This window comes from Adiantum capillus-veneris, chromosome 10 (assembly GCF_014529385.1).
Source record: "Adiantum capillus-veneris isolate H3 chromosome 10, ASM1452938v2, whole genome shotgun sequence".
NCBI lineage: Eukaryota > Viridiplantae > Streptophyta > Polypodiopsida > Polypodiales > Pteridaceae > Adiantum > Adiantum capillus-veneris.
In genome coordinates, this window is record NC_140940.1 from 89,415,580 (window position 1) to 89,438,140 (window position 22,561).

At 41.0% G+C, this 22,561-nt stretch overlaps 1 protein-coding gene across 1 annotated transcript; it reads right to left on the reverse strand.

Moving 5' to 3' along the window:
• Nucleotides 1-18,617: 18,617 nt before the first annotated feature.
• Nucleotides 18,618-22,063, reverse strand: LOC147449224 (pentatricopeptide repeat-containing protein At2g03380, mitochondrial-like). The gene has a single exon (XM_086521757.1). It carries the CDS (start codon nt 21,841-21,843, stop codon nt 19,009-19,011), a length of 2,835 nt encoding a protein of 944 aa, XP_086377883.1. The 5' UTR covers nt 21,844-22,063; the 3' UTR covers nt 18,618-19,008.
• Between the last annotated feature and the right edge of the window lie 498 nt (nt 22,064-22,561).

The window sequence follows — 22,561 nt, forward strand, 5'->3', positions numbered from 1 at the left end:
ACAATGCACAAAGCCCTCTCCTGGAAGTCCCTTTGTGAGTAGATCAGCAGGATTGTCCTTGGTGTGGATCTTCAGCAGTTGTATCTGCTTGTCTTCAAGTACTTCCCTAATGAAGTGATACTTCACATCAATATGCTTAGTCTTCGAATGGAACACTGGATTCTTTGCCAATTGTATAGCACTTTGACTATCACAATATAACTCTGGCATATCTGCATTGATTCCCAAGTCTGCAACCAATCTACCAAGCCAAATAGCTTCTTTGCATGCCTCATTTGCTGCAACATACTCAGCTTCTGTAGTAGACTGCGTAACACAATCTTGTAATCGAGATCGCCATGATATGGCACCTCCAGCCAATGTAAAGACATAGCCTGATGTAGATCTCCTCTTATCCAAGTCTCCTGCATAATCTGAGTCAGTGTATCCTCTGACACTCAAATCCTGACTACCATAGCATATGCGCATACTCTTTGTATGTTTTAAGTATCTCATGATACCTTTCACTGCCTCCCAATGTTTCTTGCCGGGATTTGACATATATCTGCTAACCACTCCCACTGCAAATGCAATATCCGGACGTGTAGCAATCATTGCATACATCAAACTACCCACTGCAGACGCATATGGAATCTTATCCATTTCAGCCTTTTCTTCCTCAGACACAGGACAATCTTGTTTGCTAAGTTTCACATATGGTGGCAATGGAACACTCAATGCCTTTCCCTTCTCCATATTGAAACGTTGCAAAACCTTGTCAATATACTCTGTTTGAGATAACCAAATCAACTTCTTTGATCTGTCTCTCTCAATGCGCATACCAAGTATATGACTTGCCTCACCCATGTCTTTCATGTCAAACGATTTTGCCATCTTTGACTTCAAAGCTGAAATTTCTTCCAAGTGTTTGCCGGCAATCAACATGTCATCCACATACAAAATAAGGATCAGCCAACTGCCATCCTTAGCCTTCTTTGTATATAGACAGTGATCGAACTCACTACGTTTGTAGCCTTGAGAAAGCATAAACTGGTGGAACTTATGGTACCATGCCCTCGGTGATTGTTTTAAGCCATAAAGACTCTTTAACAACTGGCATACCAAATGTTCCATGCCTTTCTCAACAAACCCTTCTGGCTGCTGCATGTAAATTTCCACATCTAAATCACCATGCAAGAACGCTGTCTTGACATCCATTTGGTGCAACACCAAATCCAATATAGCAACCAATGCAAGAAAGCATCTCAATGTAGTCATCTTGACCACTGGAGAGAAGACTTCATCAAAGTCAATGCCTTGTTCTTGCTTAAAGCCCTTGGCAACAAGCCTTGCTTTGTACTTTGGCTGACTATCATGAGCGGTGATCTTATACCTGTAAACCCATTTACAAGGTAGAGCCTTTTTGCCCTGTGGTAATTTAACCAACTTCCATGTCTGGTTTTTATGCAGAGCTGTCATCTCTGACTGCATGGCCAACTGCCATTTTTTCGAGTCAACCACTTGTAATGCTTCCTTGTAACAAGATGGTTCTCCGCAATCTGTGAGCATGACATAATTTAGAGATGGCACATAACGATCAGGTGGTTTGGAGACACGCTCAGAACGTCTCACCACAACTGATTCTGCCTCTCTAGCCACTATAGGCTGTTCCTGAGCCTGACCATGCTGTCTTGATGTGCTAGCACTAGGTCCATCTTCCCTGAAGACAACTCTTCTGATCTCCTCTGTCTTCTCTGGCTTAGCGTGAAACTTGGCTTCATTGAAATGCACATCATTGCTACGAATAAGCTTTCTGGACTCAGGATCCCAAAGCCGGTAACCCATCTCGCCCGATTCTCCGTAGCCAAGAAATATACACTTCTTGCTCTTTGGTTCTAACTTATTTCTGAACTCCTTAGGAATATGGCTATAAGCTTCACAACCAAAGACTCTGAGATGCTTATACGAAGGTGCCTTGCCTGTCCATAGCATCTCGGCCACTGCACTCTTATCCAGAACCCTACTAGGAGACCTGTTGATCAAATGGACTGCTGTAGCCACTGCTTCCGCCCAAAATCCATCAGGCAACTCAGCATTTGACAACATGCTTCTGACCTTCTCTTGTATGGTCCTATTCATACGTTCTGCAACCCCATTCTGTGAAGGATTATATGGTGCAGTAAGTTCCCGCTTAATCCCTTTTTCTTGACAAAAGTCTTGAAAAGCTTTGGAAACGTACTCTCCACCATTGTCAGTTCTCAAGCACTTCAGCTTCTGACCACTCTGATTCTCCACCAGCTGCAAGAATGTCTTAAAGACCTTGAGCACCTCATCCTTGTGCTTCAAGAAGTAAACCCATACTTTGCGAGAATAGTCATCTATGAATGTACAAAAGTACGCTGCTCCCCCTAGTGACAAACTAGGCATTGGTCCGCATAGGTCACTGTGTACAAGAGCTAACCGTTCGTCCCTACGATTCCTCTTTGATCTGTGTGGTTCCTGTGTTTGCTTACCATAAACACAATGCTCACAAAACTCGAAATCTTGAAATGAAAATCCAGGCAAATAACCATAATGAGAAAGTATTTCCATTCCTCTTTTTGACATATGTCCCAACCTACGATGCCACAGTGACACACTTGGCTGCTCAATCACATTAATTACATGGTTTTTAACCTCTGAAACATGTAAAGTGTACAGAGTTCCTGACTTGCTGCCATGTGCTACAGTCATCGAACCTTTGGAGATCTTCCAAGCGATGTTCCCAAAAACTGTCACATAACCCGCATCATCCAACTTCCCTGTACTAATCAAGCTCTTTCGGATTGCTGGAACATGTCTGACATTCTTGAGCCATAAAGAAGAGCCATTCTGAAACTTCAACTGCACATCTCCCACTCCAAGTATGTCACAAACCTGCTCATTGCCAAGTCTGACATAGTCTTTAGTAGCCACATATGATGTAAACCACTCTTTGTGCGGAGAAACATGTAAAGATGCCCCTGAGTCGATAATCCAATCACTCATAGCATGTCCATCCTCTGCAGTCAAGAAAACAGAATCAAGATTGCTTGTAAGGAAGATGTCACCACCTGCTATACCAGAATCACTGTCTGAACCAGATCCTGTGACATTCACCTCTTCAATCTTCACTGAACTCTTCTTTTCATCTTGCTCAGAACTCTTTGTTTTGCCTTTTTCTTGTTTCCACTTCGTACAGTCTCGCTTCATGTGACCCTTCTTGCCACAATGATAGCATTCTATGTCATCCTTTGACTTCGAATCACGAGACTTACTTCGGTTTTGTGCCTTCTTACCCTTCTTCTCTTTAAACTGTTGTCTCCCTCGAACGACCAAAGCACTATTGCCTTTGCCTTTGTCAATGTTCTTCCTGTTCACTTCCTCTGTGAGCAAGCTGCCTTCTACATTGGCACTTGTAAGACCTTCTGGCGCGACAGAATTACTTAACGCTGTACGAAAAGTATCCCAACTGTCTGGCAAAGTGATTAAGAGAAACATAGCCTTCACTGAATCTGGAAAGACTATCTCCTGTGCTGTTAACTGGCTGAAAATTGAGTGAAATTCATTCAGATGATTTGACATGGCTGTCCCTTCCTTCATCTTCAAATCCACCAATTTCTTGAGCCAGTAAATCTGAGAAGCAGCACTTTGTTTCTCGTACATATCACATAGCTTTTGCCATACGCCATACGCTGTAGTCTCTTCTGCTACGTTGAAGTAAACATTTTCTGCCAGTGTCAGCATGATTGTGGAACAAGCTAACTCGTCAAGCTCTTCCCACTCATCTTCAGCCATAAATTCTGGTCTCTCCCCTTTGAGCTTCAGTGGCTTCACTTGTTTTTTCTGCACCAAAACCTGCCAAATCTGCTTCTTCCAGAATGGAAAGTTTGTGCCATCCAGCTTCTTTATGTTGTAAAGAGTCTCACTTTGAGAAGATGCCATATCTGCCAAACTGTTTACTCCTGAGAAAAATCCGGCAGAGTTTCCCCTGTAAACTGGCCTCTGTACACAGTAAACAAGCTGTAATCAACAAGCTGAACACCTCTCCTCAGAAACTGTCAGTATTTTTGAAAATTTTTGACAGAGTCTCCCCTGTAAACTGAGCTCTGGGAACCAAAAGATAGCTCAAGAAACAATCATAAATAGCTGACCAATGACAAATCTAAAAAATCCCTGTAATATGCTGTCCTGTAAGCATACACTGTCTCCTCTCTGGGCGATGACAGAACCTGTATCTGTCTCAAGACTGAGCCCTGAACAATGCCTCAACGGCCTGACGCATAAGATGCAATCCAGTGTCTACACAAAGTCATACATCCTAAGGGATAAAAGTCGCCGAAGAGGATGCGTGTAGAGGGGAACTCCAGCAACCTAATCCACCTCACACTGGGTAACCCAGCCCCCAGTGCTTGGCTTCAAAAAACCTCACACACGACCCTCTCAGATGGCTCAGCAAACTGCCCAGAACTAGCATACATCCTATAATAGACCAATCACTGTCCTATGACCGCTGCGGCGGTCTGTCTGCTAGCGTGACTCACAACTAGCAGACCCACAATCACAGTACATCAATCTGCAATACATGCCAGTGGTGTCAAGCCGTCGTATGGCCACACCTCCCCTGGAACCTGGCAAGCACAAGAAGTAGCAATGCAGACTGCAATATATATATCTGATGATATATATGTGTACCTGGTCTATAGATGATGCTCTGAAGACGAATAAGTGATGTATGTCGATGTCGATATTGATGTCGACCACCTCCTGCTTGCCAATCTACACAAGACGGATTTCTTTGCGGCTGAAATCTATCTTCTGCTGTAGTGCTCAGAACGAAATTCTGAGGGCATAAACGGCTTCGAAAGGGGGGTAAAACCCCAGGTCGCCTAATGGAAACGCTCCCGGAACGCCGAGTGTGAATTTTCGAACTCCGGATCCAGAATCTGCCGGAAAAGTGCGCGCGCGCGCGATTGCGCAAATCCGCACTGAACCAAGGCTCTGATACCAATTGAAGTCGCGGAGCGGAGCGTGGGTCGACTCTCTCTCTCACACACACACAGTGAGCTTACACAGTACAGTACGCAGAGATCTGTTAGAAGGGTTATCTCCCAAAATCCTTAGTATTCACAAAGAATATGTTAGTATATACAAAGAGTTAGAGGTAAGTGAGTTAGGCGGGCGGCCGGCCATATCCGCATAAGAGGCCACTTGGGCTTTAATCCCAACAGAGGGGGGTGGGAACGGGGGTGATGGGAAAGAGAGTTGAGGGGAATGAGGGCTAGGGTGGGTGAGGGCGTGGGTGAGCGGCACGAGAGGGGGAGCGGGGCTGTAAACGAGGGTGAGAGGAAAGGGGTAAGGAGACGAGGGATGAGAACATCAGTGAGGAGGTAAGGCGGGGGTGGAAACGGGGGTGAGGGGAAAAGGGAGCGTGGGGTGAGGGGGGTACACGGTGGGAAAGGAGGTACGGGCGGGGGTGGGAAGGGGGGTGAGGGGGAAAGGGGATAAGACATGGGCTGCGTAGGAACGAGGGTGAGGGAGAAAGGGGTGAGGGAGGCTAGGGGTGGTAGTGAGTGTGAGGGAAAAGGGGGTCGAAGGGGATACATTATGTATATATTTAAATTTCCAAATTCTTCTCAAAAATAATTCTTACTATCTTTCAAACCGTGTATTATACCAAAACCTGGTATATCATACGCATGTTCATGTGTTTACCAACATATATCCTAGTACTTGTTACACCATGCTGATCACTTTTGCATAACTTAATTTTTGTTTACCGACCAAAGTGTTCTTTATCTTATTAAAGTTTTATTTTAGAAAGTTAAAATTGTTTTTGGCCTGCTTCTTGCTTTTTTTCTATCAGCTATGTATCCCCAGCTATCGTCCATTGTCATGCATATGAAATATTCATTATACAGTGTTCCGGACCATGCAGATTATATAGTATTCCGGACCATTCGGACACTGTTTCATACCATGCGTATTTTTTCATTTCAAATAGTTCCCCCATCTTATGTCCTTATATAAATACTCAACAAGTATACGCTATGTTATGCAGAACAAATATTTACTCCCAATTTACCAAAAGTTAATGGACATGTCTATTCACACAACTTTAAAATCTATTAAATGCAAAGTGTTCAAGAAAACATTAAAAAAAAACCAATGTCTGATTACCTATGATGAGTAGCACCAATCCTTTATGTATTGTTGTGTTGCCACCCAAAGTTGCTATCGATCCCAATACTTGGATGATTCAATGGCATTCTTGCGACGGAGTAGTATGCCGCCAAATGTATGTGATTGTGTGTTTGCAGGTTACGTACTATGTAAGAGAAGAGCTGGGTAGCAATCACCTTGCATGTGTGTATGTTGTGAGAGGATACAGCTATGTGCGTAGGTTAGATGAGGGCCTTTGGGTATGACAGTATAGTGATTAGCACTCTGCCTGTGTGTAGGTGGATTTTTGGTATTGCAGAAACGTTTTTATAAGTACCGTGCACTAGTTTCCCAATCGGTGCCTTCATTACAACCATGCGCTATAGATAATGAGTGTAAGGTGCCATCTATTAGATATTCCTTATGAAGCATGCAGCTCACGGTATCTTTAAACTATTTTTAACGTATTTCATTTGTCCCCGTCCATGTGTTTACAGTAGGTGAACCCCATTGAGTAAGGTTCCGTTTATTTCTATCTTGGATTTCCAATGTGTACTAGAGAGAGAGAGATGAGAGAAAAAAAAGAGAGAAAAGTGGATGTAGCTTTAAGAAATGTTTTTTTCCAAAAAAGTATTACCGTGGCAAGGATACTCTCATAGAGAGATATAGATGGATAGAGACAAAGTGATACCGAGAAAAAAAAAACTTTTTCTTAGGTTACTAGCTAGTGTTTGTAAGTCGCCTAATATCATCCAAAGATGGATAGAGTGAGAAAAAAAAGGGGGTTTAAATAGGGAGATAAAACCGGAAGTGTTGGCTAAAAATTCTAAGAGAGAGAGAGAGAGAGAGAGAGAGAGAGAGAGAGAGAGAGGACCATCCCCAACCCTAGGAGTATGCCCACTTGGTGGGGGATAGCCCAATAAGTGGACATATCCCCCGCCAATGATTAAAATTTGAGTTCTCTTAAATTTTGATTCTCTAGTTCTCAATTCTTAAGTGATCTTGAGACTGTATCAATCTTTCCAAAATCTGGTGTTTGTCAAATTATACTTTATCCCCAATAGTATACAATATCCATGTGCATGTGAACCATAATACCCATGATTATTACTGTAACACATCTGGTGACAAACTATTTTGCAATGTTTATTTTTTAAAAAAAATTGTGCAACCGTCATGGTGTCCGTTCCATTTCCCAAAGACATTGATGGGGTAAAAATGAAACTTTTATTGAAAAAAGGGGTCATAAACTCATATGAGTTACAGATGAAAATATCATGTTGTGTGCTGAAATGGTATTTTTGTCCACCATCCTTTCTTTTCATTGTGTGTCTATGCTTTGCTGGTAACTCTCCTACATGCAAACCAGTTGTTTCAGAGATATTTGTCATATTACTATCAAAATTATGTGCCTTATGTTCTATTTCTTGTTTGTTCAGTATATTTGTCAAATATCTGACCTTGAATCTGAGACCAGGGAAGTTACCTTTTAATAAAAACTATGTGATTAAAGATTTGATGCGTGTTCTTTTGAATCCGTTCGAAGTAAACATAAAGCTCAGTCGTTGTAAATCATTAAATGATGTAACTACACATGAACCATTATAAATGATGGGTAAGACATGTGACATGCATAATTTGTATGCTAACTGTGTAGGGTGATTGTTGGCTGCTTGTATGAATGATACTTGGTGTCCTGGTAATGCATCTTTTTTCCATGCTGTTTTCGTAGTGTATTCTCCGATGAAAGGTCTTTGTATAATTCTTTTGTGTTTAGATATGTAGAGCCAAACCTTGTATGAGTTGGTTTAACTGAAATGATATCCAATGGATATATTGTAAAGGGGTCCTCAAGGGACAAAGGTCTATTGTGATTCATGCATTTTGCAATATATGTGTTATTTATGAATAGAAGATCATCCATATACCGATTAGAGTGTATGAAAGTTAGAAGCATATCAGACTTTTTGAGTCTGGATAATTTTCTAACATATTCTAGCTCAAACCAAGCAAGGTATAGATTGCACCATAAAGGACAACATGAGTATCCCATCGGGATTCCTTTAGTTTGTCGATATATATCAGACCCTAACCTTGAGAAGCAATTGTCTAACACAAGTATATTTAAATCCTCAAAGAATTCAAAGGACCATTTCACTTCTGAATTATTTTTTGTAAGGGTGATTTTGTTTCTAGATGGTTTAAAACCTTTATAGCCTTGACCAGTTAATAATCTTTTAATGTTTCTCAAAGACTCCATCAGGCTATGCTTCCCATGGTGAGGAATTGCTTCATAACAAGCTTTAATATCATATGTATGGATAGAATAAATCAGTTTAGGAAGGTTTATCAAAGCTTCGTATTGGTTCTTAATGATCCAGTATGCGTTTTTATTCACCTTTGAGAATGTTTGAAGGTTTTTTTAAAAGTTCTCGGTATATTCAATAAGCCTGTTAGATAAACCATGTAGAAACTTAGTGATCATATTAGCCACAGGGGAGAAAACACAATCATGGGCATTTGTTATCCAACAAAACTCCGACTTGTGAATTTTATAATTTCCCATAATGTAGGGAAGACCTCTATCAGGAGAAGGTATAATATTAAACTCCTTGCATCGTGCATTGATGAGTGAGACAATGGTGTTAGTGCATTTGTGTATAGGCATGAATTTTGAAGAATTCAATCTGTTCTTTGCATGCAATCTAATGATTTGTTTACAAATAAAGACAGGAGTTTGGGCCAATTTGTCCAGACCACATATAAAAGTGTGTTTTTGGATAAATTCTATTTTGTCTAAGATCTCTTCTTCCATGAACAAGGGAATTTGGTTATGCCTATACTTTGGGAAGATGGATTCAAAGTTTTTTTCTAGTCTTACTTCAATTAACTGATAGTGAGATGGTGTACAGTTCAGATTTAGTAAATGGCATAATTTTGCCCAATCCTTCTTGAACTCGGGTTTAACTAAATGCACATGTATAGGACAAGACAGATATGGTTGAAGCCTTTGGATACATTATCCCTTAATGTGTGGTGTCTTATGAATGTTGGCTGAGTAGTAAGAACATACTCACCAAGATGGTCAAAATTTTTCGAGAAGTTTTTAAATTATTTTTGGGTATGGCAAACACAAGGTTTATTAAGATCAAAAGGCTCAGCAAAGGTATCAAAGGGTTTATATAAATAGTGGCCAATATTGTTCGTGTATTTCCATCCAAATTTAATGTGAAAATGCTCAAGATTATTTTTGATTCCATATCCTTTAACAATTCATCAAAAAAAGTGTGAGGGTGTACAAACTCTATAAATTTATAAGTGAAAGTTAGGTGAATAAACCAGCGTCTTCTTTTTTACCTTGTTTAACCATTGTAAATCATTAGTTCTAGTAGTTAAATGTCGAACCTTGTCATCTGTACTGTATTCTAGCATTCTTGGAGTCTCACCAAAGTCCTCAGATCCGCAAAATTGTCGAGGTTTCTTTGATGATGATGTTGTATGGCTTAGTGTGCTAGCAATACGCTTCAGTTGTTCCCTACTTCTAGAGGGCTTGAAAATTGTGTCAATGGTCAGACCAATTGGGTGGTGTTGAACTCGAGAGAGGAATGGAGTCCCTGGTGTATATAATACTAAACCTTTTGCTGCATCAATCAGATATTCATGAAGAGCGTAAAAAACCACTACCGCATGTCGAACTTCAATAGGAAAGGATGTTACCCATCCAATAAAAGCATACACTTATGCGGGTCTAGAGGAATAGGGAAAGAACTTTCTTCTTACAAACAAGTACACTTGATGAATGGTATGTATGTGTTCCATCAATTCTTCAAGAACTTCCAAATTTCATTTTCTTTCTCATTGAGTGATAGTCCCTTTGTATGGGCTACCATGGAAGTGTTAGAAAAATTTTTAATGTCAATGTTCGACAGTTTTATATGTTTTAGTGTAAAAGGTTTATCCTGCGATAGTAGATGCTTTGATTGAAGTGCTGTGTTTTGCATTATTCTACCACATCAGGCAACAAAATTCAAAGTAGAGATAAAGAATCAATTATGAATGGAGCACATTGATCCAGTATCTCAAAATCCCAAAGTTTGTTTTCAAGACGAATAGCGTCAAGCTCAATTTGTCCAAAAGGGAGTAGTGGAATGACTTCAAAAAAATGTCTAGGCATAGACCTTTCAATTTTTTGAAAAGAAGGGTCATCTGTTAGGCCTAGGGCCTCCTTTTCTTCTTGATCCAAGAGCTCTAGATCCAAAAGAGTGTTCACAATCTCTTGAGACTGCCTAATTGCAAGAGGAAGGATAGGGAGATTATTAATGAAATAGAGCTTATTCACTATAGAAGGTAGTAATGAGAAATAGAAGTCTAAATCCGAGCAGTCTTGAGCATCAATAAAGCATAATGATAATAAGAAAGAGATTAATGCATTAATTAGTTGTGCACGATCTTTTATGGCAAGGGCTAAGAGTTTTAATCAATCATTAACAGAAGCTGTTTCTAAAGCTCAAAGATCTTGTTCCTGTATTTCCTTTTTCTCATAGTCTAGAAGACTTTTATGAAAGTAAGTCCCCTTGAAGCACGAGAGTAGGCATTGTGTACAAATAGGATGGATATGAATCCTTTTATCGTCGAAGTAACCAAACCGTGTGAGAGATACAATCCAACCAACCTAAAGGATGTTATAAGAGAAAAATTTGTAAATAGTGTAGAATGAAGGCAAGTTCAATATATAATAGTTGTCCGACCAACGACAACTCAAGAAATAAACAGAGAGAGAGAGAGAGAGAGAGAGAGAGAGAGAGAGAGAGAGAGAGAGAGAGAGAGAGATTAAATTTGATATCCCCTCTTAAAGAACCATATATTGACATTTGACCAAAATAGACTAGACATAAACGACAGTAGACAATATACAAAGACAAAATAGACACAAGCCAAAATTCTTTAATTTATGCTGGTACATCCAGTTCGGGTAGGAGAATAATTGAGCCTCAGAATCCATGAAAGAATAGACCTATACCTGTCACCATCCAACAGAAGCAGCCAGCTAGAACATGGGCAACTTTGATGGGAAGACAGGTATCCAAACACTCTATTCTGCTTGTTATTGTTGTCCCACAGCCTTAAACCCCTTCACTCTCCTTATACGCATCTCGAGGGAGTTTTTCCTTTGCTTCCCTATCGGGCATGATCCGTTTTGTAATGGTAAATCCTACAATAGGCTTCTTTGGTAGGTTTTTCTCTATGATAGTTTCAATCGGTATGATGGTTGTTTCTGGTTTGATGAGGAAAAGTGGTTTGTACCCTTCCAGAAAGTCACGTATGGAGGAAAGACGTGGATTACCATTGGAAAGGTAACATTGTTTATGAGTTTTTGGGCTCGCATTCTCAAAGGATTGTATATCACCCGCAGGTGGGCTTCCGATAGAAAGCACCATACCCTGTAGTACAATTCCATAAACCAATTATTGTCTATTTATGGTCTATGATAGAAATAATAACTTCTAAGAATAGCTAGAGACAAATAAAGAGGGAAGCAGCATTTATGTATTGAGCTTTGCATGTGAAACTGGAGAACCCACCCAATAGGTAGAAAGCGTGAAATCTTTGAGAGACTATAGAGAGAAAGAAAGATAGAGAGAGAAGGGAAAAAAGTCAAGTTTGGGGACATACAATCTGTAGGTAATCTTTTCAAAGAATACGATGTGTATTATCTTCTAATCTAGAAGTACTTTATTTTACTAAAATTTTGGCAGAGTTTTAATTGTAAATAGACCCATTTTTCAAAAAAGTAAACAGGTCCTTCTTCTCTAGGAGCCTCACATGAGGATTTAAATGATAAACCCAGAATTACTTGACAAAATTTATTATAGTACTTATCTCAATTTATGGATATGGTTTATGCAGGACTTCACCTTTAAGTAAAAAGCTTATTTTCTATCTTTTCTATTTCGCCAAAATTTTAGCAGAGTTTTGTTTATAATTAGGTCAGTTTCTCAAATTTAAGCATGTCCTCCTCTTTGAGGAGCCTCACATGAGGATTTTCTTTTAAAAAAACTGGAAACCTCTTCATCAATGCGCATACCATTTCTACAATAACTTACTTTACCAGTTCTTAGTTCAGAAAAATATATAAGGCAGACCTGTTTCACTGATTCAAGACCAATACTCAAAAGTAACTTTTTTTACAAACTTATAGTGCCATATTTTGGTTGGACATCCTCTCAGTAGACCGAAAGTCTACCTGAAAGCTCAGTGTCATCATCCGTACGCTTTGTGTTGAGACCGTGTCACATGATTTCCAATGTAAGGCTGCCAAAAAGACCATACAAGATGCTATTTCATGAGCAGATGTTTACCATTATGTGACATGCAGTCAACCACTATTCAAAAAACTCCTTATAAATACGATATATTATGTAAATATTTAATTGCCAATTTCTTCTCCAAAATAATTCTTACTATCTTTCAGACCATGTATTATACCAAAACCTGGTATATCATACGCATGTTCATGGATTTACCAACATATATCCTAGTACTTGTTACACCATGCTGATCACTTTTGCATAACTTCATTTCTGTTTACCGACCAGAGTGTTCTTTATCTTATTGAATGTTTTATTTTGAAAAATTAAAAGCTAGTTTGGCGTGCTTCTTGCCTATTTTTCTATTAGCTATGTATCCCTAGCCAACGTCCACTATCATGCATATGAAATATTCATTATACAGTGTTCCAAACCATGCGGATTGTATAGTACTCCGGACCATTCGGACAGTGTTTCATATTATGCGTACTTTTTCATTTCGAATAGTTCCCCCATCTTATGCCCTTATACAAATACTCAACAAGTATACGGTATGTTATGCAGAATAAATATTTACTCCCAGTTTACCATAAGTTAATGGACATGTCTATTCACACAACTTTAAAATCTATTAAATGCAAAGTGTTCAAAAAAACATAATGAAAAAAGCAGTGTCTGATTACCTATGATGAGTAGCACCAATCCTTTATATATTGCTATGTCGCCACCCAAAGTTGCTATCGATCCCAATACTTGGATGATTCAATGGCGTTCGTGCAATCGGGTAGTATGCTGCCAGATGTATGTGATTGTGTGTGTGCAGGATACGTATTGTGTAAGAGAAGAGCCGGGCAGCAATCGACTTGCATGTGTGTATGTTGTGAGAGGATACATCTATGTGCGTAGGTTAGATGATAGCCTTTGGGTATGACAGTACAGTGATTAGTGCTCTGCCTGTGTGTATGGGCTTTAGGTGGATTTTTGGTATTGCAGACTTTCATTTTTATAATTACCACGCATCGGTTTCCCATTCGTTGCCTTCAATAGAACCATGCACTATACAGAATGAGTGTAAGGTGCCAGCTATTAGATATTCCTTGCCAGGCATGCACCTCACGGTATCTTTAAACTCTTTTTAACGTATTCCATTTGTCCCCATCCATGTTAAGTGTTTACAGTAGGTGAGCCCCCTTTGAGTAAGGTTCCATTTATATTTAGCTTGGATTTCCAATGTGTACTAGAGAGAGAGAGAGAGAGAGAGAGAGAGAGAGAGAGAGAGAGAGAGAAAAGTGGATGTAACTTTAAGAAAAAAAAATCCAAAAAATATTACCTCGGCAAGGATACTCCTAGAGAGAGATACAGATGGATAGAGACAGAGTGTTACAGAGAAAAAAATCAACTTTTTCTTTAGGTTACTAGCGAGTGTTTGTAAGTCGCCTAATATTTTCAAAGATGGATAGAGTGAGAAAAACAAGGGGGTTTAAATAGGGAGATAACACCGAAAGTGTTGGCTAAAAATTTAGAGAGAGAGAGAGAGAGAGAGATCGTAAAGAGTGTGCCTAGAGAGAGAGAGAGAGAGAGAGGGATGGAGAGAGATAGGGAGAGTGAGTGTGTGTGTGTGTGTGTGTGTGTGTGTGAGAGAGAGAGAGAGAGAGAGAGAGAGAGAGAGAGGGGGAGAGGGTGAGTAACTGAGAGAGAACGTGTTTGTATGTTAGAGAGTGATAGAGAGAGAGAGAGAGTGTGTGTGTGTGTGAGAGAGAGAGAGAGAGAGAGAGACGAAGGAGTAGAGAGAGAGTGTGTAAGAGAGATGAAGGGATAGAGAGAGAGTACAAGAGAGGATGTGTGTAGAGAGAGATAGGCAAAGGATGTGTGTGCACGAGAGAAGAGAGAGTGTGAGGAGTGAATGTGTAGAGAGAGAGTGTATGTTTGTAGAGAGAGATAGAGTGTGCGTGTGTGTGTGTGCGTGTAGTGAGAGAGGGGATGTAGAGAGAGATAGAGGTTGTGTGTGTGGCAGAGAGTGTGTAGAGATAGAGAGAGGGTGTGTGTGCATGGGGAAGAGAGAGGGGGGGATGAAGAGATGGATGCACTTGATGCAAATGGAACATGGGAATTGGTGCCATTACCAAAGGATAAGAAGGAAACTGGATGTAAGTGGGTTTACAAAATAAAGCATAATGCTGATGGCAGTGTGAGCAGGTGCAAGGCTAGACTTGTGACCAAAGGTTATGTACAAACTTATGGGATTAATTATGAGAAAACATTCAGCCCCGTAGCTAAGATGGCTACCGTTTGCGTGTTTATTGCGATGGTTGTCGCATTAAAATGGGTGTTAAAATAAATGGATGTAAAGAATGCATTTTTGAATGGAGACTTGGAGGAAACTGTGTATATGGAGTAGCCACAAGGTTATGAAAATATGAGGCTACGTGACCTTGTGTGCAGGTTAAAGAAAGCATTGTATGGGCTGAAGCAAGCACCTAGAGCTTGGTATGAGAGAATTGTGGAATTTCTCATTTCATTAGGCTTTGAGATGTCTCATGCAGACCACTCATTGTATGTGTGGAAGAATGAGGCAAGAATTGTGATAATATGTATCTTATGTGGGTGATTTGATTGTTGGAGGTGATAATGTGGCTGAATTAGAAGACGTGCAAGCTCTACTTATGTAGGAGTTTGACATGAAAGACTTGGGAGACTTCAAGAAAGTGTATGGCTATCATAAAGGCAATATGTTTTGGATATGTTGAAAAAGTACGGTACAACTGATTGTAATCCAATTGCAATTACCTTGTATCATAATTTGAAGTTGGGAAATGATAAAAATCAAGTGCTTGATAATGCTACCATGTACAAGAAGATTGTGGGTAGCTTGATCTACTTGACTATGTCACATATAGACTTAAGCTACACAGTTGGATTGGTGAGTTAGTTTATACAATCTCCCAAGAAATCACACTTGGATGTAGTGAGGCGCACTTTGCGCTATGAGAGTGCTACTTTGGATTATGCACTCTTTAATAGGCCTGATGTGGAATTGGAGCTCTATGGCTACACAGATGTAGATTGGGTTAGTAGTGCATAGGATCGCAAGTCTACAAGCGGATTCATGTTTTCACTTGGGGGTGTTTCTATCATGTGGAGCAGCAAGAAGCAACCTACGGTTGCTCTTTCGAGTACAGAGAGAGTACATGGGTGTTGCAGTGGCAGCATGTGAAGTAGCATGGTTGAAATTGCTACTTCATGACTTTGGAGTACAGGTACAGAGGCCGATTGTCATTTATTGTGACAACCTTAGCAGCATACAATTACACGAAACCCAGTGTTTCATGCCAAGACGAAGCACATTGAGGTGCACTACCACTTCATCACAGAGAGGGTCTTAGCAAGTGACATCGACCTGGAGTACGTGGCGACGGATGAGCAGGTTGCAAATATCTTCACGAAGGCCCTTGGAGCGGAAAAGTTACGATGGTTTCGAGTGATTCTTGACATAAGATGGCGTTGGTCTTGAGGGGGAGTGTTAAGATGTCAAGCTCAACATGTACAACTCGTGGATGACTACCAACGACAGTCATCATCATTGAAGCACCTTGGTGGATCTTTTGCCTCCATCTTCATGTGTGTGTGTGTGTGTGTGTGTGTGTGTGTGTGTGATTGCAAGATCTCAAGCTCTCTCCTCTCTATCTCTTGACAGCTGAGGCTCAAAAAGGATGTGGACGAGTTTGTTCATAGCTTTTTAGTATGCCAAAAGGTCAAGTTTGATAGGCATAAAGCACCAGGTCTCCTACAACCTCTACCCATACCCTCCAATCCTTGGGAAAGCATCGCTATGGATTTTATTTTTTATCTTCCCAAGACTCGGAGTGGACATGATGGTATTTGGGACAGTCGTCGATTGATTCAGTAAGCAATCTCACTTCATTCCGGTAAAGAAGACAGTCAAGCATGATCATTTGGAGAAATTGTTTGTCTCAAATTTTTTGATTGCATGGTATGCCTGAGTCCATTGCTTCAGGTAGAGATTCCCGATTCACTAGTTTGTTTTGGAGGAAAATATGGGAGAACATTGGCACGCGGTTGCAGTCCTCGTCCTTGTTCCACCCACAGACAGATGGGCAATCTGAGATAGCCAATTCAATGATTTTGGATTTGTTAAAGTCTTACATTTCGGATCAGTTGACTCAATGGGAAAATTATTTGTGCTTGGTGGAGTTTTCCTGCAACAACACAGTTCATTCGTCTCGACGGGGAAGTCACCATTTAAGGTAATCGAGGGTGCTAGGAAGATTCCACCATTTCTAAGAACCAAAGATAAGATTTTTGAAGCAGATCAAAGTACACTCAAGATCTCGACAATACTTTTTCCAAGGGGCATGAGACTCTTGAGAAATCCCAAGCACTACATAAGAAGGTTGTAGACAAGCATCGGCACGACTTGCAGTTGAAGGAAGACGATTGTGTGCTTTTACGGTTTGAGAAGGCACGCCTAAAGAAACAAAAGGGTAAGGAGCGGTTTTTTCCAAAGCTGAGTATGCGATACCATGGCCCTTTCCAAATTCAAGAGAAGATCAATGATGTATCTTTCAAATTGAAGTTGCCAGATACTTGGAGGATTCACAATGCATTTCATGTGAGCCTCAGTTGAAACCTTTCAAAGGTGAGGTGCTATGGACAAGGAGCCTAAGGAACAACCTAAAGTGGAAGAAAGCGAGGAGATTCTCGTTCCAGAACAGATACTGGCTCACAAGGAAAGGAAAGTGAAAGGTAAAGTGATACGGAAGCTCTGAGTTAAATTCAAGAACTATCTGGCATTTGATGGAGGGGGAGGACCTAGCAGATACTTCTCAGATACTGGAACTTTACCTTGAGACTTTGTTCTAGCTTCAACTATTTCGAGAGGTCTCGGAGATCGGCGGGTTGAATATAGTGCAGATGGGACACCCTCTCCGCTCCTTTGTCATAGATTACGTAGATGGAATAAAGTCACTGATTTTCCTTTGGATTTCACGGATACTGATGGGGCTGACAGTACTCTACTATATGACTTTATGAAAGAAGTATTTCGGAATGGAAATTCCTGAAATGAATCTGTTACATGTGCTCTCTCATGTGAGTTGTGTTTGAGTGCATGTTTGAAAGATGAAATGACTGCAATATTTCGGTCTTGTTTTCCGGAGAGATGAGATGGGACATATTAGTAACAAGATTTAGTCAATTGAGACATCTGTGAGAGATCAATGACAGATCTAGATGTGATTGCTAAATACGTTGCCACAGATCATGATAAGATCTAGATTAGTGTGACGGATCTAGATGTGATTGCTAAATACGTTGTCGTAGATCATGATTCTCATCCAAGATCTCAACGGAAGTAGTGATGTGAATGTAATTTGAATGTTTAGTGAATGTCGTCTTTGTGGAAGGGTTGGATATGTGTTGTCTAGTGCGTCAGTGCTTAGAGTCATTGTCTATTGGATTGGTTTCTGACTTATGTCGATTTTATAGGCGTAATCGAGGGCGATTACAATTCTTTTCAGAGGGAGGTATGTCACAAAGTAATGATGTGGCATTCCCAACTTATGGGGTCTCGTCTGATGGGGCCTAGGGGACACTAGAGTAATAAAATACAGCAAGGACCAAGAATTGTGTGGACTATTGACATGGCATTATGTACAGATTTTCGTAAAATATGAAAGACTGCTGATGTGGCACAACGTACGGATTTTTGCAAAACGTGCTGGCAGCTTTTGGCACAAGGGATTGGACCCAGATGCTTTTGGGATCAATAGCTTTTAGAAACTAAAGCTTTTCTTGTACTGCTTTTGGGCCAGAGGCCTTCAAAAGGATTGCCAAGGCCTCTCTCCCTCAGATTGGCTTGGGAGCATAGAGCAGAGAGAGGAACCTCGGACATTGTACTTCGCCAAGCATTAATATGAAAATAAGTAGCAAAAGGGGCGCCAAACTTTGAGGCCATTCTCTCTGGGCACAAAACTACGCCAAGCCATGTCGCCTCTCAGTTGTCTTAAGCTTTTTGTCAATTTCTCTCTCGTGTCTTGTGGCAGATTCTTGACTTGGATTTCATGATATGCCTACGTGATTCAAGCTTTTTAAAACGGACTTCTACTCTCTTTGAGCATGCTTTATACAGTCTCATACACCACTTGTGTTTGCATTTTGCGTTTTTTTGTCTTTTAAATTAGTTGCTTTTGTATACCTGGGGCTTTTGTCCTCAAACAGTGGAGTAATGTTGTGAGGCCCAGCTCTTGCCATGAGAAGGTTGCATTCATTTTACCCCCCTGTTATTCCATACAAGGAAACTACAAAAACAACCTATCAAATGTTGATAAGAGGTTGCTTCCACTTAGCTTTTGCTAGGAACGCCCTTACCAGCATGTTGGAAAATGGAGCCATAAGCCCAAGTGTCCATGTGTCGTGTGCAATTGTGAAGAAAATCAGCTCCATACATGTAAGTTGTCTAATTAGAAATCAGTACTTGCCCCGTAAAAAGAAAGCCTTGTGAAATTCTATCAAGCTTAGCTAGTCACACCTTTGGTTGATTCATACTCTGTTCTATTGGTAAAACAAAACTGTTCGATAATAATAGAACAGCAGCAGTGCTCCCTTCATCAAGCTCCAACACATAATTGGCAATTACATCCTTTGCTAGATCTATGTAGTTTGGAGATTTACATGCAGAAAGCACTGCTATCCACACATCAACTATGGGTTGAACACAGATATTGCAGGCTAAGATTAGGGACGCATCAAGATGCCCGGAACGACCTAGAAGATCAATGAGGCTCACATACAGCTCCATGGAAGGCATTATATTATGATCTCTCTGCATAGATTCAAAGTACCCATAACCTTCCGCAACCAAACCCATATGACTACATGCCGAAATTATTGACACATAACTGATATGGTCCAACTCCGACTCCCAACACTTGGATTCCATTCTGCAGAAGACTTCCAAAGCCTCCTTTATAAGACCATGCTGAGCATACCCAATTATGAGTGCATTGCAGCAAACTCTGTCCTCCTCCATGTCCACACCCTCAAAGAGCTTGCATGCAGCCTCAATGATTCCACACTTTGCATACATGTCAAAGAGTATAGTTTGGACCTTATTATCAGATTTGAATCGGGTTTCTCTTATGCGTGTCTGTATCTGCTTTCCATACTCAATCGCTGCTGCGTCAGCACATGCCTTGAGAACGATTATGAATGTAACATCATCAGGCTCTACCCCCTCTTGTAGCAGTTCAGAAAAGGCCATCAAGACTTCTTCAATGTTCCCATGCTGTACATATCCTGTAATAACTGCATTCCAAGATTTTATGTCTCGCTCTGGTGACTCTTCAAAAACTTGGCATGCAATATCCAGTCTACCACATTTACTATACATGTCAACCATAGCATTTCTGATAGTGATATCGGCACCGAAGCCTGCTTTGTCAATGTAGGCTTGAACTTCTCTGGCACAGTCATACACCGCAAGGTTGGCACAGGCGTTGATGACACCTAAAAAGGTGACCTTATCAGGCTGAACTTTCTCACGTTCCATTTCCCGAAACAAGCCAAGCGCTTCCTCACAGCAATCAAGCTGCACATATCCCGAAACCATAACGTTCCAAGAGATGACGTCCCTTTTCTGCATTCTGTTGAAGACTGCACGGGCGTCACACGCCATTCCACATTTCAAATACATGTCAATGAGAGCATTATGTATGATGGTAAGTTGACTACCACTCTCAACTACACAGGCATGGATCTGAACACCTAGTTCTGACAAATTAAGACATGCACTCGCCTTAAGAACGTTGACTAGGGTAGCATCATCCCAATCTACTTCCCTACCACCCATTTTTCCAAAGAGCAGCAGTGCCTCCTCGCAACATTCCTGTGCTATCAATACTGCAATCATCGAATTCCATACGACCACATCTCTCTCTTGAGTGTTGCTAAAAACGTTTTGAGCATCTGTCAAATTTCCACACTTGCCATACATGTCTATAAGAGTGCTACTTAAAAACTTGTTTTTCTCCATTTGTGTTGCACAGATAAAACTATGAATTTCCTTACCTTCTTCTAAAGCTAAAACACTAGTGCATGCTTTTAGACCACTTGCAAGAGTGAGAAAATCTGGCTTCACCATATCTCCCACCATCTTCTCCAACAGGTCAAGGGCTTCCTCACTGGACCCCTGCTGCACATATCCTGAAAGCATGGAGTTCCAAGTGACCACATCTCGGATAGGCATTCTTTCAAAGACCTGGCGAGCTTGTGAGGGAGCCTCAAACCTAAAATACGTGTTAATTAGACTATTGTAAAAGCAGAGACTCAAGTCATTATGGGAAGTAATCCCAGAGGCATGGATCTTCTTGATTTGATCAAGCCTTGCACATGCCTTCAGAACGGAAAAAAAAGAAAATCCATTACAGATCACGCCTTCTTGCTTCATGAGCTCCCAAAACTTGAAAGCCTTATTTGACTGGTTGAACTCCGCATAAGCTGAAATGATCAGATTCCAGACAACAACGTCTCTGCTTCCCATAAATAGAAAAACCTGTAGTGCATCATCTAGGATCGCACATTTTGTATACATCTCTATAAGACTGCTGCCCACAAGGACGCTTGACTTCAATCCATACATTATCCCATAAGTATGAAGCATCTTACCTTCTTTGGCTGCACTAAGGTTTCCACATGCCTTCAATACACTCAAAAAACAAATTTCATCAGGTTTAATACTCTTCATTTCCATCTCTGCAAAAAGTTTCAAAGCCACCTCAGAATGCTCGTGGTTTGCGAACGCTTCAATCATGATAGTCCATGTAAAGAGATCTCGATTTTGGGTTCTGTCAAACAATCTTTTTGCTTCAATAACATATCCACATTTCGCATAGAAATTGATAAGGGTATTTGTCAAACAAATATGGGGTTCAAGGAGATGCCTCACAATGTAATCATGCACTTGTTTTCCTTCAACGAAGGCACTTCGATGCACACACAGCTGCAAGACGCATACATACATGTAATCATTAACCTGAAACCCTCTTTCATTAAGCATAGATACAGCCAACAATGCTTCCTTCAACTTTCCTTCTTTACAAAAGAGTTTAAGGGTGCTGAGCACGTTGTTCAGATTGTCAGATGCTTTACAAAGCTCATCTACAGTAACAATAACAATACCATCATTGCTGCAACCAACCGATTTGTGATATGAAATGGAGTCGCTAAATTCATCCAACACCTCTCCTACAAAACAGAAGGGTGTTGCCGTGCATAGTCTGCACGCGGGTGGTATGGGTGCACGCAGGCGACCACCCAAGAAATGAAAGCATCCTTTCTGCAAGCATCTCTGTATGGACATACCTGGGCAACATCATCACTACACTATTATTCTCTCTGCTGTGTGTGAGATTGATCCATGTCGTGACTGAATCTACCCTGGCCAGCATAGGGATTTGATCTAGGCAATTAAAGGAAGTGATACTGCTTCTGCCTTAATAGCTACTAGTACGGCCGGCCGCTTCGGCGGCCTCTCGCTCTTCCCCTCTTAGCACGAGCACAACTGGCCCGGCCAGTCAGCCAAAAGGAATCGGGCAGTGGTGACTAATACGTGGCGTATGCTTTTTTTGGCCGGCAAGTGGCTGGCTGGCCGTTGTAGCCCACGCCCCACCTCTCCCAGCAAGCGCGAGGCCATTCCCCTCAACCAATCAGCGCGTACTCTTGGCAACGGCCTACTTTGCCTCTCTCGGCTACTTTAGTCGCATGCCCAAACTTGCTTCTCCATTGTCATCCCCTGCAGCGCTTCATTACTGCAGCTTTCAGCTTTCATATCGCATGCAAGTATTAGCCATTCTTACTTACTAAGCTAATTCCATATCGCATGCAACTGCTACACTGCATTATACTGCAGCTGCGCCCTGTTTGAGGTGAGATACCCACTCTTGTATGCCGTTGCCTTCCATCGCCTTTGCTCATCGCCTTCAACAGCACTCAGCACATTGCAATCGTCTTTGGAAGCAATCATCAGCTCTTCGCAAGCCAGGTTAATAGTTGCTGGAAATAGCGTTTTCAATTTATGC

Bases quoted from the DNA above. Each gene is read 5' to 3' on its own strand.
- LOC147449224 (XM_086521757.1), bottom strand. From the start codon at position 21,843: ATGTCCATACAGAGATGCTTGCAGAAAGGATGCTTTCATTTCTTGGGT.